Raw genomic sequence first — 18,821 nt, 5'->3', positions numbered from 1 at the left:
GCCCCCGGGGGTGGTAGTGCGTAGTCGCCCTTACAGGCTATCCGAACACAAGAAAAACGTGGTTCGGGAAGAACTCGAGGCCATGCTCAAAATGGGCATCGTCGAGGAGTCCCACAGTGACTGGAGCAGCCCGGTGGTCTTGGTACCCAAGGCTGACGGGTCGGTCCGGATCTGTGTGGACTATAGAAAAGTCAACGCGGTGTCTAAATTCGATGCGTACCCAATGCCTCATATTGATGAGTTGCTCGATCGACTAGGCACGGCTCGCTTTTACTCGACACTGGATTTAACAAAGGGTTATTGGCAGATCCCCTTGACTCCATTATCCCGAGAAAAAATTGCCTTTTCCACACTGTTCGGCTTACACCAGTTTGTCACACTTCCTTTTGGGCTGTTTGGGGCGCCCGCTACGTTTCAGTGGCTGATGGACAGGGTCCTTCGCCCCCACGCCACCTATGCGGCCGCCTATCTCGACTAGAGCCCTGCACTCCCGCGGGACTCCCGCGGGACTCGCGGGACCCGCCGCAAAACAGTGCGGCGCGGGACAAATTTTGAAAGCTCATTGCGGGCGCGACCAGAAGTGCACATATGCGCGTGCGGGCGGGAGCGCACATATGCGGCACGGGCGGGAGCGGTGATAAGCTGCAGTCCCGCTAACTAAAAACGTGTTTGAAATAAAATTTATAAATTATTAATTTAGGTCTATCATATATAATTTGTGCTGGATATTTTATTTGGCATTAATAAAAACATTTTAAGATGCCTAAATTTGCAGAGAGAGTCAGATTGCCAGATTGAGTGAGGAATGGCATGTTAAATTTGCCATTGATCATCCTGACGGGAAATCCTTTGATCACTCTAATGACTCGCAGTTCACACTCAGCTAGCAAGAGAACCATGAGTGAAGTGATTTACTGCTTGTGTTAGTCTACAACTCTAATCAGAGAGACAGGTTACACAGTGACGGTAGGCTTGACTCAATGCTATCCCAGAAATCCTTCCTGTAATATGCAAATTTGGCTGTCCAATCAGAGGCGGCCAAATTTGCATATTACAGGAAGGATTTCTGGGATAGCATTGAGTCAAGCCTACCGTCACTGTGTAACCTGTCTCTCTGATTAGAGTTGTAGACTAACACAAGCAGTAAATCAATTCACTTCTCGCTCTGCTTTGCAATAAAAGAAAAAAAAACACACACCATTGGTACAAAGCAAGCCCATTCACTTTTTTATGCTGATCAGAGAATTACAATGGTTTCTCATGTGATAAAAATGTGCGATTCGCGATTAAATATTTTAATCGCTTGACAGCACTAATTATTATTATTAGAGACACTACATGCTGAATTCAGAAACAAGGTAAATAATAACAAACGTGAGCTGTAGATATTTATGCTCAAATCCACTCAAAGTAGGGGGCGGGGCACCATCACGCTGTGTCAAGACAAGAACTTTCCTGAGAAATAACGCGAATGTCTGCATCATGCGGGATTTGCAGGTGGGAGCGGGACAAAATATGGCAGGCACGGGTGGGAGCGGGACTGAAAATCATAATTTTTTTGTGGGCGCGGGCGGGAGCGGGACTGAAAATCATAATTCTTTGCGGGCGCGGGCGGGACTGCACAATGCGGGCGCGGGCGGGACTGCACAATGCGGGCGCGAGAGGGAGCGGGACTGAAAAATCCGACCCGCGCAGACCTCTAATCTCGACGATGTCATTATCTATAGTAATGACTGGCCGAGGCACCTCCAACATCTGAGGGCTGTCCTCAGGTCGCTGAGGCGGGCGGGTCTCACAGCCAACCCGAAGAAGTGTGCAATTGAGCGGGTGGACATACGGTATCTGGGCTTCCACTTGGGCAACGGGTAGGTGCGTCCCCAAATTAACAAGACAGCGGCAATTGCGGCCTGCCCGAGGCCCAAGACCAAAAAGGGGGTGAGACAGTTCCTGGGGCTGGCTGGCTATTATCGTAGGTTTATACCTAATTATTCGGACATCACCAGCCCGCTGACTGATCTCACTAAAAAGGGGGCACCAGATCCGGTCCATTGGACGGAGCAATGCAGCGGGCTTTTTCTGAGGTAAAGGCTGCACTGTGTGGGGGGCCACTGTTACACTCCCCTGACTTTTCTCTCCCTTTTATATTGCAGATGGATGCGTCGGGCAGAGGGCTGTTTTGTCCCAGGAGGTGGAGGGGGAGGATTGCCCAGTGCTGTATATAAGTCGGAAGCTGTCAGTGCGTGAGGGGCGCTACAGCACCATAGAGAAAGAGTGCCTGGCCATCAAGTGGGTGGTCCTCGCCCTCCGTTACTACCTCCTGGGACGCCCTTTCACCCTCTGTTCGGACCACGCGCCCCTCCAGTGGCTCCACCGCATGAAGGATGCCAACGTGCGGATCACCCGTTGGTATCTGGCACTCCAACCCTTTAACTTCAAGGTGGTCCACAGGCCGGGGGCGCAGATGGTCGTGGCAGACTTCCTCTCCCATCAAGGGGGGGGGAGTCGGCTGCGGGCCGGACGGCTGCCCCGCCTGAGTCGGACGGTGGGGGTATGTGGCAGTAGTCTGGCTAACGCAACTTCAAAGCTCTATGAGCTATTGGTCTGGCCAAGATATTCAGCCCAACCGTTTCACAGAGCCCGTGGTTGACCCGCCTCCCTGAAATGCCTCAGTTTACTACTGGTCAAAGGCAGAAAAGGCTGTGACGAAGCTTAAACCAATCACATCACTCTTTCCTCTGACGTATGTGACGCGACGATAGGATTCTCGCTGAGCCCCATTGATTTGGCTACTAGCGGGGCTAACTGGTAGATTAAACTCTTACCGAAGCCGGTCGGGAGCAAGGCGAAAACGTCCTTCTCATCTCATCTCATTATCTCTAGCCGCTTTATCCTTCTACAGGGTCGCAGGCAAGCTGGTGCCTATCCCAGCTGACTACAGGCGAAAGGCGGGGTACACCCTGGACAAGTCGCCAGGTCATCACAGGGCTGACACATAGACACAGACAACCATTCACACTCACATTCACACCTACGGTCAATTTAGAGTCACCAGTTAACCTAACCTGCATGTCTTTGGACTGTGGGGGAAACCGGAGCACCCGGAGGAAACCCACGCGGACACGGGGAGAACATGCAAACTCCACACAGAAAGGCCCTCGCCGGCCCCGGGGCTCGAACCCAGGACCTTCTTGCTGTGAGGCGACAGCGCTAACCACTACACCACCGTGCCGCCCCGAAAACGTCCTTCCTTTCAATAAATACCTCCAGGCTGCTCTTTGCTCCGCTTTCAATGAGAACTTCCCGTTGAATGCTTTCAATACAGCATGATTCTGTAAACAATCTATGGCTTCCGGTCGCAGTTCTACTACGTCACTGCCTTGAACACGCCTCTACCCAGGGCCGTTGGAGATGCTCAAAGTTGATTGGCTCCCGATTTTTCCGGAGCTTGGAAGAGCTGTAGATAGCTTGCCTGGCCAGACTAAGCTCGCAACAGGCCCTCGTGTTGCGTCATGCTTAGGATGGGCGGGCCCAGGCTAATGTGGCAGTGGGGGCATGGTCAAGCATCGTTCTGTGACCGGAGGGTGGAGTCAGGGAAGGTAAGGGCCTCTGCATGCTCTTGCAACAAGGCTTTCGCAGATAGCTTTTCACAGACAGTTGTAATTTATCGTTGAGCGGGGAGTAATAGGCATGTGCAATGTTATTCACCACCACAACGCAAGGGGGCGTAAAGTCACGAAATCGCTAGGAGTAGTTGGTGGGTGTGGTTAGTGGAGTGTTTATCCTCCGGTTACTTATAATGACTAGAACTGGAGTCGTATAGATGTACGTACTTCCTCACTTCCTCGATCAACCGCTCTTCGTGCTGCTCCATCTCTGCTCGTGTTTTTAAAAATGGCGGTCATGAAACCAAACCAAACCGGGAAAGTAGGGAAGCGGAAGTGCGTGTACAGCTGATGTAGAGTGGACCAATCAGAGCCCTCTTGTCTGCGACGCTGTCTGCGAGGCTTCTGCGGTGGTCACAATTTTTGGGAGGTGTGCGCAGAGCGTCTGCGAAGGTGGGGGGGCTACGCAGATGCCATCTGTGACGCCATCTGCGAGGACTGCATTGTCAGCATAAATTGGCCTTAAGTGGCAGAATCACTACACCTGATGTGAATTAACCTGTGTTTGTGTGTCTTCCCAGCAGCCGCGCCCTATTTAAGGAAGAGAGGGAGAGTAGAGGGGGCTCTCTCCCGACCGGAACATGTGTGTGTGGCGTGTGTATAAAGATATATGAATAAATGTGTAGAAGCTGAAAAACTGATAATAAACGGTTTTGTGAACTCAGTTCTGGCCTGCTGTCCTTCTGTGCTCCACCCACCCATCCAAGTTGCTACAATTACAATGTTGGATTTATTCATGTACGAAACTGCACATTTTAATAATTTGCAGTTAGATTTAATGCTGTGGAAAGTCAACAAGACAAGTGAGTTCCTGTTCTCACTTAAGTTATAGCCACAGCATAAACTCCTCTATCTTGAAGACTTTCCTGTGCTGATAAACTTTGCAAAATGATAACAACCTAGTCACCGGATCAATGATTAAAGGTTTTACATTGTTAAAATCAAGGTCCCTTCCCATGCCAGGACCTGATCTTCCCAGTCAGTCTCCTGTCCCAGTATTAGCCAGGCCCTTGAGGCACATTGGGCAGCGACAATCTCTGTTTTGGTAGCCCTTGGCCTCTTGCCTATTACATATTTGGGGTTACAGTGGGGGCCAGTCCTCTGCTAACCACGAGAGTTTGACTCCCCACTCGCATCTGTTTTACAGCATGCCTCGTCAGATGGCAGTAGGTGCCATTTTGATAATGCCATTTGGTATGACCCTACCACAAGTAGAACTCACAAACTCTTGGTCAAGAGGCAGACGCACTAACCACTCGGCCAGCTTGCAGTGCTATATTGTTAGACACCACATTTTTTTTTTTTTTTTACATTTTTCTGCTAATTGTTATTATTAGTCTTGGATTAAGTGACACATCCCCCTTACAAGTCCCTTTGTGTGATCTGTTACTACAGAAACAATAACACATAAGAATGGTCACATGAATATTAACCTATCGTTCATGTTACAAACAGAACTACTTTCCAAGCTGTGCTGTTATACTGTATGACAATAATGCACACCTTCTGAACAATGAAATTTGAGCATTCACCTGTGCTGTGGTCTAATATAATTTGTACTTAAAATAGTTCCAATCCACTAATTTGATTGGATGAGCAGTGTTTCAAGAGTACTTATATTTAGTATAACCACACTGAGATGCGGTTATACTAAATATATAACCATTTATGTCACAGTAGAGTTTGTGACATCATCAACAGACATGGCAAACTATACAATTTTCATGATTATAACTTCAGGCTTAAAATATTAAAGCTCATCAGATGAAGTTGAAAAACAGAGTGGTGCAGTGGTTAGCATTGTCACCTCACAAAAAAAGGTTTCAGGTTCGAACCTCATGGCCGATGGGGGCCTTTCTGTGTGGAGTTTGCATGTTGTCTGCATGGGTTTCCTCCAGGTGCTTCAGTTTCCCCCAAAGACATGCAGATTAGGTAAAATACCCAGCCACTGGGGTTGTCCAAGCCAGTGCATACTTAGTGCTGGTCCCCATCCCAGATAGCTTTGGGAAGGTTGTGTCCAGAAGGGCATCCGGTGTAAAACCCGTGTGAAATCAAATATGTAGAACAGATCTGCTGTGGTGACCCCTAATGGGAGCGGAAGAAGATGAAGTTGAAAAGGAAGAAGGGACGTTGATTTCACTTCTGCAACAATTAGTTTGGCTCCATTAATTTGATTGGTCAAGTGGTGTTCCAAGAGTGCTAATATTTCACTTCCTAGTTCCAAACGGGGGCGGTACGGTGGTGTAGTGGTTAGCACTGTTGCCTCACAGCAAGAAGGTCCTGGGTTCGAGCTGAGCAGCCGGCGAGGGCCTTTCTGTGTGGAGTTTGCATGTTCTCCCCATGTCTGCGTGGGTTTCATCCGGGTGCTCCGGTTTCCCCTACAGTCCAAAGACATGCAGGTTAGGCTAATTGGTGGCTCTAAATTGACCGTAGATGTGAATGTGAGTGTGAATGGTTGTTTGTCTCTGTGTGTCAGCCCTGCGATAACCTGGCGACTTGTCCGGGGTCTACCCCGCCTCTCACCCGTAGTCACCTGGGATAGGCTCCAGCTTGCCTGCGACCCTGTCGAACAGCATAAGTGGCTACAGATAATGGATGGATGGATGGATGGATGGATGGATAGTTCCAAATGGTTACTATGGTCGTTCGCAGCATCATCAGCAAACATGGCAAATGATACTTTTCAGGAATACAACTTTTCACTTAAAACATGATGAAGATGAAATGCCAATTGTACACATCAATCACATCGATGTGAGCTTGCTAGCTAGCCTGTTAGCCAATGTCCTGTAAAGTGAGTGTAGATTCTTCGGGATCTATTTCTGCAAGCAAAGCAAAAATAAACAGAACATTTGGCCAGATTGTGTCCAAAGTGTCCATTACTGAATAGCTCGAGAATATTAGTATTGGAGAATAGTATAAGAGTCAGCCAATCCAAGAGAAGGAGGCGGGGTTTTGGGGAAAACTCGCCTTTCTGATTGGTGGGACTTGCTGTAATGTAATCCGTTTTTTTTTTTAGCCAATGTCCTGTAAAGTGAGTGTAGATTATTTGGGATCTATTTCTACAAGCAAAGCAAAAATAAACAGAACATTTAGCCAGATTGTGTCCAAAGTGTCCATTACTGAATAGATCGAGAATATTAGCATAAGAGAATCATATTAGATTCAGCCAATCCAAGCGAAGGAGGCGGGATTTTTGGGAATAGTCGCCTTTCTGATTGGTGGGACTTGTTGTAATTTAGTCCATGTTGGTCTAATGAAAATTAAAAAAAAAATGTTAGCCAATGTCCTGTAAAGTGAGTGTAGATTCTTCGGGATCTATTTCTGCAAGCAAAGCAAAAATAAACAGAACATTTAGCCAGATTGTGTCCAAAGTGTTCATTACTGACTAGATCGAGAATATTAGTATAAGAGAATAGTATAAGAGTCAGCCAATCCAAGCGAAAGAGGCGGGATTTTTGGGAACAGTCGCCTTTCTGATTGGTGGGACTTGCTGTAATGTAGTCCATGTTGTTGTTTTTTTTTTTTAGCCAATGTCCTGTAAAGTGAGTGTAGATTCTTTGGGATCTATTTCTGCAAGCAAAGCAAAAATAAACAGAACATTTGTGTCCAAAGTGTCCATTACTGAATAGATCGTATAAGAGAATAGTATTAGATTCAGCCAATCCAAGCGAAGGAGGCGGGATTTTTGGGAACAGTCGCCTTTCTGATTGGTGGGACTTGCTGTAATGTAGTCCTTTTTTTTTTTTTTTTAGCCAATGTCCTGTAAAGTGATTGTAGATTCTTTGGGATCTATTTCTGCAAGCAAAGCAAAAATAAACAGAACATTTGTGTCCAAAGTGTCCATTACTGAATAGATCGTATAAGAGAATAGTATTAGATTCAGCCAATCCAAGCGAAGGAGGCGGGATTTTTGGGAACAGACGCCTTTCTGATTGGTGGGACTTGCTGTAATGTAGTCCATGTTTTTTTGTTTTTTTTTAGCCAATGTCCTGTAAAGTGAGTGTAGATTCTTTGGGATCTATTTCTGCAAGCAAAGCAAAAATAAACAGAACATTTGTGTCCAAAGTGTCCATTACTGAATAGATCGTATAAGAGAATAGTATTAGATTCAGCCAATCCAAGCGAAGGAGGCGGGATTTTTGGGAACAGACGCCTTTCTGATTGGTGGGACTTGCTGTAATGTTGGTCGAATGAAACTTTTTTTTTTTTTTTTTAATTTTGGAATATCAAGAAAACGCGGTTTATAATTTATACAGGAGAACTGTACGCCGTGAGTCTAAACATATATAGTTATATATATATATATAAAAAAAATTACTTCCGGAAGTTGACGTTTTCAGCTTGGTTTTTTTAATAATCCGGGGAAGCCAGACGTAAGGAAGAGCACGTCGGTCACGTGACCCGGGTAAAAGGGGAGTCTCTGTTGTATGTGTTTACATCAACGCGTTCACGCGCAGCTGCTGTGTCCATGCTAACGCTAGCCGCTTCTGTATATATGTTTCGTTTTCGCGTAAACTTCGACGCACAGCGACGTTAAACAACAAGAGAAAGCTGTTGTGATTAGCGAAGAAGGAAGTGCGACAGACGAACGCAGTAGTGTGTGTGTGTGTTTAATCGGCGTCATGGAGGAGCTAGCGGTGGAAGTGCGGGGCGCGAGCGGGGCTTTCTACAAGGTAGGTGCCCCTCTCTGAAGCACTCACTCTCACATCCGTGTGGATGGATTTATCCGCGTTTATTCTGCACACTTACTGCATTAACACTCGGCGTATGGGCCTGGATCGACTCCCCAGGCCTACATGACCATGTTCGGGGCTTGGATTTTGAGCTGCCGCCCTTCTAGCAGCTCCATCCAGAGGCCTTTCGGTCCCGTATTTATTCTTAGACGCTCCATGGATTTAACTTTAAGCTCCATTGGCTGTTAGTTAAACCGGAAAAAAAAGGATCCGCAGTGCTGTTTAGGCCTCCAGGAAAGACTAAAATAATGTTGGCCTGTTGGTCAGGCAGCACTGAATCATTTTTATGAGGCTCCTGCGTGCTGGATTATAGATTACACTGTCTTTACACTACCGTTCAAAAGTTTCGGGTCACCCAGACGAATTTTGTGTTTTCCATGAAAAGTCACACTTTTTTTTTTTTTTATTTCCCTCCATAAGTTGTAAAATGAATAGAAAATCTAGTCAAGACATTTTTCTGGCCATTTAATCGACCCCACAAATGTGATGCTCCAGAAACTCAATCTGCTCAAAGGAAGGTCAGTTTTATAGCTTCTCTAAAGAGCTCAACTGTTTTCAGCTGTGCTAACATGATTGTACAAGGGTTTTCTAATCCTCCATTAGCCTTCTGAGGCAATGAGCAAACACATTGTACCATTAGAACACTGGAGTGAGAGTTGCTGGAAATGGGCCTCTACTGTATACACCTATGGAGATATTGCACCAAAAACCAGCTAGAATAGTCATTTACCACATTAGCAATGTATAGAGTGGATTTTTGATTAGTTTAAAGTGATCTTCATTGAAAATATCAGTGCTTTTCTTTCAAAAATAAGGACATTTCAAAGTGACCCTAAACTTTTGAACGGTAGTGTATATTACCTTTATTGTCATTTTCACAAGCCACAATGACACAAATGGACGTGTTAAGATAATACATACATAGCGTAAGCAACTTTTTTTTTTTTCCTTAGCAACATACCCTACATGTTACTATTTCAGAATTTCCCATTGCCTGGAATTGTCTCAGAAAGTCCCTTTTTTTTTGCATTGTCAGTTTCTAAGCTCTAAGCTAAAGCAAGCAATGCATGGTAAGTATTTGCCTTCTGGGTTGTTTTACAATCAGGGTACAAAGTTTGTGTCGCAGGGGTCCAAAATACAGATTGATTCAAACTGGTTCTTGTACCAGTTTTTAAATGAAGGACAAGTTAAAGAACAGATAGGCATGTGTAATAGTTTGTATTATAACAAGATTAAGTAGCTTTAAGCAGGGCTGGGAGAAACAAATGAAGTGATTCTCGGAAAGGACTTTTTTTTTTTTTGACATTTGCAGCTAGAATAGTCATTTACCACATTAGCAATGTATAGAGTGGATTTCTGATTAGTTGAAAGTGATGTTCATTGAAAAGAACAGTGCTTTTCTTTCAAAAATAAGGACATTTCAAAGTGACCCCAAACTTTTGAACGGTAGTGTATGTTTGTTGGCTCGTACCAACAAAGTACAAAGGATTTTGTCATGTCTGTCTTTTTCTCTCTCTGTATGTGTGTTGCTATTTTTCCCAACTTCAGATCTGCCTTTACAGTCTCAGGACAGACTGTACTCTTCCTTCTAATCATCTTAATATTTCCCTGAAACCAACTCAAAGCCTCTAGATCTGACTTCCTGCTATTTTTATCTCTAACTCCTGTCATAAATTCTGCATTAAAGGTGCAGTATGCGTTTTTCGCAAGCCTTCGGTCGACTGGGATATCGCTACTGTATTCTGTTGTCACAGTCTTGTACGGTCCTCACTTCTGTTCGCACCATCTCTGCGTACGTCCTCAATCCGAATGTGCAGTACCGTTTTCAGATAGATATTTATTATATAGGGGCGGCACGGTGGCGTAGTGGTTAGCGCTGTCGCCTCACAGCAAGAAGGTCCGGGTTCGAGCCCCGTGGCCGGCGAGGGCCTTTCTGTGCGGAGTTTGCATGTTCTTTCTCCCCGTGTCCGCGTGGGTTTCCTCCGGTTTCCCCGACAGTCCAAAGACATGCAGGTTAGGTTAACTGGTGACTCTAAGGGCCTCTGCATGCTCTTGCGACAAGGCTTTCGCAGATAGCTTTTCGCAGACGGTTGTAATTTATCGTTGAGCAGGGAGTAATAGGCGTGCGTGATGTTATTCACCGCCACAATGCAAGGGGGCGTGAAATCGCTAGGAGTAGTTGGTGGGTGTGGTTAGTGGAGTGTTTATCCTCCGGTTACTTATAATGACTAGAACTGGAGTCGTATAGATGGACGTACTTCTTCACTTCCTCGATCAACCGCTCTTCGTGCTGCTCCATCTTCGCTCGTGTTTTTAAAAATGGCGGTAGTGAAAACAAACCAAACCGTGAAAGTAGGGAAGCGGAAGCGCATGTACAGCGGATGTAGAGTGGACCTGGAGTGGACCAATCAGAGCCCTCTTGTCTGCGAGGCTTCTGCGGTGGTCACAATTTTTGGGAGGTGCGCGCAGAGCGTCTGCGAAGGGGGTGGCTACGCAGACGCCATCTGCGAGGACTGCATTGTCAGCATAAATTGGCCTTAAATTGACCGTAGGTGTGAGTGTGAATGGTTGTGTGTCTATGTGTCAGCCCTGTGATGACCTGGCGACTTGTCCAGGGTGTACCCCGCCTTTCGCCTGTAGTCAGCTGGGATAGGCTCCAGCTTGCCTGCGACCCTGTAGAACAGGATAAAGCAGCTAGAGATAATGAGATTAATTATATATGCGTATATTTGTATTTTTCTGTACAGTTGCACTCAGTTCGACAGCCTTACATAGCTCGATTTAGTAATCTCCCTGTTTATTATAGTGGTTTTAGTGCTCAAGAGTTCAAGTGTACTTGTGCAGTAAACTTTTTTTTATTCTATTCTGTTCTGTTCAATGTTATGGTCCGGCTATAAGCTAGCACTAAGAATTAGAATCAGAATCGGGTTTATTGGCCAAGTATGTCGACACACACGCACAGAATTTGGTTCTGGTAGTTTGTGTGTCTCTGGCGATACAGAGGAGGGGGAAAAAAAGTGTGAAGATATGTATATGTAATATAAGAAAAATGTGCATATATAATGGACATTATATACATTATACAATCTAATAAATATGCAATCTACAACAACTATTATAACTATACAATATACATGATATATTATGCACAATGTCTATACAATATCGATCTGTAATCTGAATATCTCTACCTGTCTGGAACAAACACTATAATATACAATAGCTATGTAATGCATAAAAATATCTATAATAGCAAAAATTAAGTTATTCCACGAAATTGGGTCGTACGTGAGCTGAGAGCCGACGAGGCACATGGCGCTGAGTTGGCTATAAGCCATGTACGACAAGACTGAGTGGAATAACGGTTTTATTCTATCCACGTTCACTGGATTTTGAGAAACGGGGCTTTTTTTTTTTTTTGCAAATTCGATAAATTAAAAACGTTATACAAAACATCCGACAAAATAATTTCCGCTTAGAATGTAAACAAACCGGCGCAATGACGAGAAAATTGCTATAATAATTCTTGAAAAATAATTTTAAAAAAAGATACGTGTTTACCATGAAATACTTTTATTCCATGTTTTGTTGCCTTTTTTCATGTATTTTTTTTTGTGGCTTTATTTTTGAGTAGTTTTTATTTAGTCCTCGGCTGGTTCAGCAACACGCTCCGCAATTTTGCTTTTCAGTACTCCTCGTAGTAGAGTAGTCAGAGTGCACGATTTCTCATATCCAGCGAATGTGGAACAATACAGTATCTGTAATATACGTTATACATGACAAGCTGCACGGCTTTCCTTAAAAGTGAGTTGTACAAACAGTTTATGGTGCGATAGAATTCTCCCGAAAGATGAGAGCTTCGGTTGGTCACAAACTTTGAAATCTGATCTGGTACAAATTCAAAAGAAAATTCTAGTGCATTGTGAGAAACCGTTTTCCAGGTAGGTTCTTGGACAGTTGCGAAAGGAATGTCATGTATTTTCATGTTGTTCTGGGGGAAAAAAAAAATTGTTGCGAATAATTGTTTCATCACGCAGGCATTCGTGAAGGACGTTCATGAGAACACGGTCACTGTGACGTTTGAAAACAAGTGAGTATCGTCATATTGCAGTGACACTCCTGTGTCAAATATGGCACACTTAAGCTTTATATTGACCTTTAAGAGATTTAATAATTATGTACAATCTTTGCATTATGTATTGTAATATGTTATTATAATGTAATAATGATTGTGCACGACTCGTGGCATTTACCCAAATCTACATTCATGCGCTTGAGTGCCTATACAGGCCAGTGTGTGTTTCCAGAAGTTCTAATGAAGCAACCATTTTTAATTTTTTTTTTTTCATCTCTCTCTCATTATTCGATGTTGTAGTTGGCAGCCGGAGCGACAGATCCCTTTTCATGATGTGCGGTTCCCTCCTCCTGCTGGGGTTCAGAAAGAGATCACTGAGAGTGATGAGGTTGAGGTATGTGCTATTTAAAAAAAAAATCAGAAAACAAGACAAGCGTACAGTTTTTTTCAGTTTTAATTGACTCATTTGTCTTTGTTTGGTTTGAAGGTGTACTCCAGGGCTAATGACAAGGAGCCGTGTGGGTGGTGGCAAGCTAAAGTGCGCATGGTGAAAGGAGAGGTGGGCAGGATTTTAAGTTGGATGTTTCGTGCATAGTTTAGAATTCAAATTAATTATGCAAGTCTTGAACGATAGTTTTGACGTCACAGGAAGGAAGTGGATATTTTCATGCTTCCTTCGTTTCAGTCTGAAGAAATTACGGCTGTTTTTCAGCTCGCAAGTGGTAACTTGTGGCTTTGTTTCCTCCAGTTTTATGTCATCGAATACGCAGCCTGCGATGCCACACTCAACGAAATCGTCACGTTAGAGAGGCTGCGGCCCGTGAACCCGAACAAAGCCACCACAAAGAACCCGTTCTTGAAAATCAGACTGGACGTTCCAGAAGACCTGCGACAGATGTATGCATTTCATTACGTTTCCATTTCAAGCTTATTCAGTTGACGTGTTTAAGATGTTCGTTCTAATTTTCTGTAAATATCCCTGAAGAAAATAGGGATTTTTTTTTAAATAATAATTTATTTATTTACGGGTCAGCCACAATCAGATTTACCTACTTGTTTGAGATCATGTAACACCATGTAACAGCCTTCTATTTATGTTTATTAAACTATTTCATATGTTGTAATGGTAGACTATCATTGCCAATGTATGACGTTTCAAAGCCAGATCATAATTTACCACCACTGAATCCATGGTTCAGGTTTTTTTTTTTTATCAGACAAACTCTTCATATTGCACATTTTCACCATGTAACGCATGTTCATTTGATTTAATACCCCAGAATGCATCATTGCTGCTTAAACTTGGCAATAATTTGTCAAACACTAACTGTTTTAGTAAATCAGCAGATTTTTGAGGAACAAATTGACAGCTGAATCACGGAATTCCGATAAAAATGAAATCTTTCACAATAGTTTTGTCAATGGGGGGTGCTGAACCTAATTTGTTTTCTTTGTCACTGCAAAGTTGAAAATGGCCTGAGAAATCTTCTCATCTCATTATCTCTCGCCGCTTTATCCTTCTACAGGGTCGCAGGCAAGCTGGAGCCTATCCCAGCTGACTACGGGCGAAAGGCGGGGTACACCCTGGACAAGTCGCCAGGTCATCACAGGGCTGACACATAGACACAGACAACCATTCACACTCACATTCACACCTACGATCAATTTAGAGTCACCAGTTAACCTAACCTGCATGTCTTTGGACTGTGGGGGAAACCGGAGCACCCGGAGGAAACCCACGCGGACACGGGGAGAACATGCAAACTCCGCACAGAAAGGCCCTCGCCGGCCCCGGGGCTTGAACCCAGGACCTTCTTGCTGTGAGGCGACAGCGCTAACCACTACACCACCGTGCCGCCCTGAGAAATCTTATTTAATGCATTTTAATAAACACTTTAAATTAAATACAGACATTTTATGTAGTATGTGAGATGATTTGATACAAAAACCTTGTCGCTGGGGGCATATGTTTGCAAAATTCACATGCCAAAGATTTTGCGTGTCATTTCCGTTGTTTTCTGTAGTGTCCATAACAGAATGTCTTGCTGTAACAGAATGCTGCAGAATTTTTTACCATTTTTGGTGATTATGACATGCATTGGTCCTGTTGGCCTCATGCAGGGCTCTAGTTACATATTCATACGTCTTTAGTTGTTAGATATATTTGCAATATGTAGTGTCCGTAACGCCAAATTGATATTTTGGTAAAGCCAGTTAATTGAGACTTCTTGACAAATTTAAATGAAACCTTCATGTGAGAATGACGCAAATTAATCCTATTCTTCTCTCGAAGTTGTAATTGATTGAATTAAGACCCCACAGGCCAACTATTTGAACACTAAATTATTATAATCAAGATGTTACCAAGACGGTGGTGTAGTGGTTAGCGCTGTCGCCTCACAGCAAGAAGGTCCGGGTTCGAGCCCCGTGGCCGGCGAGGGCCTTTCTGTGCGGAGTTTGCATGTTCTCCCCGTGTCCGCGTGGGTTTCCTCCGGGTGCTCCGGTTTCCCCCACAGTCCAAAGACATGCAGGTTAGGTTAACTGGTGACTCTAAATTGACCGTAGGTGTGAATGTGAGTGTGAATGGTCGTCTGTGTCTATGTGTCAGCCCTGTGATGACCTGGTGACTTGTCCAGGGTGTACCCCGCCTTTCGCCCGTAGTCAGCTGGGATAGGCTCCAGCTTGCCTGCGACCCTGTAGAACAGGATAAAGCGGCTAGAGATAATGAGATGAGATGTTACCAAGACATATTTTGACCATTCAAGATACAGCCCTGGCTTGTTAATAACACTTTTCTTTTTTTTTTTACATAATGTGCTTTTTAACACTTTTGTTTTTGAGACGGCTATTCATGTACAGTTGAACCTCGTTTGAGTGGCCTCCCCTATTGCCGGCCAAAAGTGGCCTTATAACGTAGTGTCCGTAACGTCAACAACCTAGCAGAATGGGGCATGTATAAAATGAGGTATATTTTCAAAACGGGAAGAGAATGCTACATGAAATTTTAGGTATGGGACCCCAATATGTTCAAGCCCATAATATCACAGTTTTGACCATTTTGGGTAACCTTGGGTTTTTTGTTATTTTGGAACCTATAAGGTCCATCTGATCTTGGCTGACTCGTTATTTTTTTAAATGCAGAGCATCATGATGATAACGTATAAGGTTCATGCTTCTGTTTGCATTATTTCTGGCCTGGAAATGAGCTCCACCCCTCGGGAGAGCAAAGCTGCCCAAGACTGTCCATTTCCTTAAAAGGAATTCGAAATTTTTAAATGAAATGTATCAATTGGAGGGGGGAAAAAAAAGTTTTTATTTGTTTATTTATTAGCAGCAGCCATCTACGTTGCCCTGAAAATGATATACTGCAAAAGGACCAGTGTGTCACAGTGTCGTTCTGGTCTAAAACTGTAGTATAAAAACGGTTTATGCTATTTGTCCCCCCCTTTTTTTTTTTTTTTTTTTGTACTTATGGTTGAATTGTAATCAGGTTGTGGTCTGTTAATTTCCACAGCTGCGCAAAAGACTCGGCTCACAAAGATTTCAAAAAAGCCGTGGGAGCTTTCAACGTCACGTATGACTCGGAGAAGAAGCAGCTGGTCATTCTGGTGAGTCAAAAGTCTGGAATCAGCATTTAGTCATTTCTCCAGTGATCTCTCGTTTTCTCCTTATCTCCATCTTGACGTCCTTTTGGTCCATTCCAGTCAGTCAACGAGGTGACGACTAAACGGGCGACCATGTTGACGGACATGCACTTCAGGAGCCTGCGCACCAAAATGGCCCTCATGCAAAGGAACGAGGAGGCCAGCAGGCAGCTGGAGGTACGGCCGCTAGTACGCAGATATCCTCCTGCGTTCCACTCGCTTGTAATTACTTACTTACTTATTTACTTACTTACTCTGTCCAGTCTGCCCCAATCGACTGCACTGCAATAGAATCTAGCTGCTAAATCTGTTTCTGCCGTTTGGGAATGGAGTGTGTCACGTAATGATGGGATTGTGGCCTGCAAATGTGCTGTGTGGCACTTCAGTGTCTATATTTAACAGGAGCAAGAGGGTTTTGCTATCTCGTAAGTTGTTCGGATGCACAGCTGTTGCATTCCAGACCCTGGCAGAACGGGCTTCCACACTGGCGCGCAGAGCGAGGGCAGCGTCAGAACAAATAAAGATTAGCAAGCGCTTTTTTTTTGGAAGTGTTACGATTCGGACCACGCCTGGAATCATTAAACCCTTTTAAAGCAGTTTGCTTTGTGCCCAGAATAAGTTTTAATTTGCATGTTCGCTTAAGTGTATTCTGAATTTTCTCACTCTTCGCCCAAGTATATGTCTAAGAATATATTTTCGAATGATTCGTTAGATCCTTTTATTCAAAGTAACTAAACGGCGAGGCAGACCTTCGTGTCCAAGTTCAAAGTGCTGCGGGTTGATCTGTAAGATAAAGTTTAATGCAAATGATGATGAAACGATCTCATCTCATTATCTCTAGCCACTTTATCCTGTTCTACAGGGTCGCAGGCAAGCTGGAGCCTATCCCAGCTGACTACGGGCGAAAGGCGGGGTACACCCTGGACAAGTCGCCAGGTCATCGCAGGGCTGACACATAGACACAGACAACCATTCACACTCACATTCACACCTACGGTCAATTTAGAGTCACCAGTTAACCTAACCTGCATGTCTTTGGACTGTGGGGGAAACCGGAGCACCCGGAGGAAACCCACGCGGACACGGGGAGAACATGCAAACTCCGCACAGAAAGGCCCTCGCCGGCCACGGGGCTCGAACCCGGACCTTCTTGCTGTGAGGCGACAGCGCTAACCACTGCACCACCGTGCCACCCACGATGAAATGATCATTTTTACAATTTTTTTTTTTTTACACACATTTGATCACATTTTCAAGTGTTTATTGTGTATACTATATTTACAGTCAGCTCCAAAAGTATTAGCATCCCTGCCAAGGTTCCCGCCGGCTTCCGTCATTGACGAGCATAATCCATCAGTGACTAAGAGAAAAATTACTAGCAGTCATCACAGTGACGGATGTGTTTGTCATCATTATCATAAGTCATCGTTTATAGAAATCGCTCCATAAATCCTTCCGTTTGCTGAAATCCAGCTGCGGTGAAGAGACTGCGGGAAGCCAGGGTGTAAACAATGAGCATGTGACCAATAAAAATCGACCACATAATGAGCGCCGAACTTTGGACCAATCACAGCGCATCTTAATCGACCTGGTGCGGTGGTGTAATTAGGCCAAAAAAAAAAAGATAGTGTGTTTCAGGTAACATGAAATACTAAAATAAGGTCGGTAGGTAGGAAAAAGTTTTTTTTTTTTTTTTTGTTTGTTTTTTTTTCCCCCTTTTTTTTTTTTTTTTTTATTTTGTTCGAAAAAATTAACACAAGTAAACATCTTACAAAATAGTATTTTGGCACAGAATCCTTGATACCACACATCATAATAAAATAAGTGTTTTAAATCTTTAAACGAATAAAAAAAAATCGCGAGAGTTCGAGTTATGATCTACGGAAGTGTATTGCTGCCACACTAAAAAAAAATTGGCTTAGAATCAAGTAATTACGTGAAAAGATATTGTTAACAAAGTTATCATGTTTTTACAATATATTTATCATGTAATAACATCACGTAATTTCATGATACGAACTTATCACGTTATTTCATGATATTTTCATGTAATAACGTGAAAAAACCTTATCAAGAAATAACGTGAAAATAACGTCCTAGGCTAGGCTACTTCCATTAAAAGCAGACGGCCTAGCTGAGCCTACTGTAGAACTTGGGTCGAGCAAAAACACCGAGCAAAAACATGGCTGAATCCTGAATGACTACTATTTGTATAAATCGGGGACTACATAGGCGGCAAAATGTAGTGTTTTTCCCTGCCATGGAAGTGCACTTGTATACTGAAGAGGAAGCAATTTGCATTACAGCCTTGAATGAGGATTCAAAATGGCGGCTCGGCTCAGTTTTACCTTCCTCCTTCAGTATACAAGTGCGCTTCCATGTTTATGCAGGAGGGCTGATAGAAGTGGCGAAACATTTTACTTTTTATCGTTTCTTTCACAACTTGAATGCGTTGAAACAAAAAATTGACAAACTAACGCCGCTTACACTAAAATATTGAGGGAAATTTGTAATAACTTTACGGTCGGCAATTTCGACGCGGAAATTCTCGATCGGTCGGGTTACCTGAAACACACTTTTTTTTTTTTTTTGGCCTTATCTCTGTGCAACTCAAACAATGGCGCAGTCGGAAGCTGATAAAGGTTTTCGGCGGGCTTCTTCAAGCACTGAAAATGATTTTAAAGGAGATACGCCGAGCCTTTAT

At 43.8% G+C, this 18,821-nt stretch overlaps 1 protein-coding gene across 4 annotated transcripts in view; it reads left to right on the top strand.

Annotated features, from left to right (window-relative positions):
* The first annotated feature begins 8,049 nt into the window (after positions 1 to 8,049).
* fmr1 (fragile X messenger ribonucleoprotein 1) overlaps positions 8,050 to 18,821 on the top strand; it is a 56,658-nt gene continuing 45,886 nt past the window's right edge. Inside the window, exons 1-7 of one of the 4 annotated variants that reach the window (XM_060927384.1) lie at positions 8,050 to 8,338; positions 12,436 to 12,488; positions 12,774 to 12,867; positions 12,961 to 13,032; positions 13,222 to 13,370; positions 15,988 to 16,081; positions 16,178 to 16,339. In XM_060927384.1, the coding sequence (XP_060783367.1) occupies positions 8,288 to 8,338; positions 12,436 to 12,488; positions 12,774 to 12,867; positions 12,961 to 13,032; positions 13,222 to 13,370; positions 15,988 to 16,081; positions 16,178 to 16,339 (675 nt within the window). In that variant the 5' untranslated portion in view covers positions 8,050 to 8,287. The remainder of the gene's footprint in view (positions 8,339 to 12,435; positions 12,489 to 12,773; positions 12,868 to 12,960; positions 13,033 to 13,221; positions 13,371 to 15,987; positions 16,082 to 16,177; positions 16,340 to 18,821) is intronic. The other 3 variants (XM_060927385.1, XM_060927386.1, XM_060927387.1) reach the window with 3 other exon arrangements.

The sequence above is a fragment of the Neoarius graeffei genome, chromosome 8 (genome assembly GCF_027579695.1).
Source record: "Neoarius graeffei isolate fNeoGra1 chromosome 8, fNeoGra1.pri, whole genome shotgun sequence".
In the NCBI taxonomy this organism is placed as follows: domain Eukaryota; kingdom Metazoa; phylum Chordata; class Actinopteri; order Siluriformes; family Ariidae; genus Neoarius; species Neoarius graeffei.
This window is presented reverse-complemented; position numbering and strand designations above follow the sequence as displayed.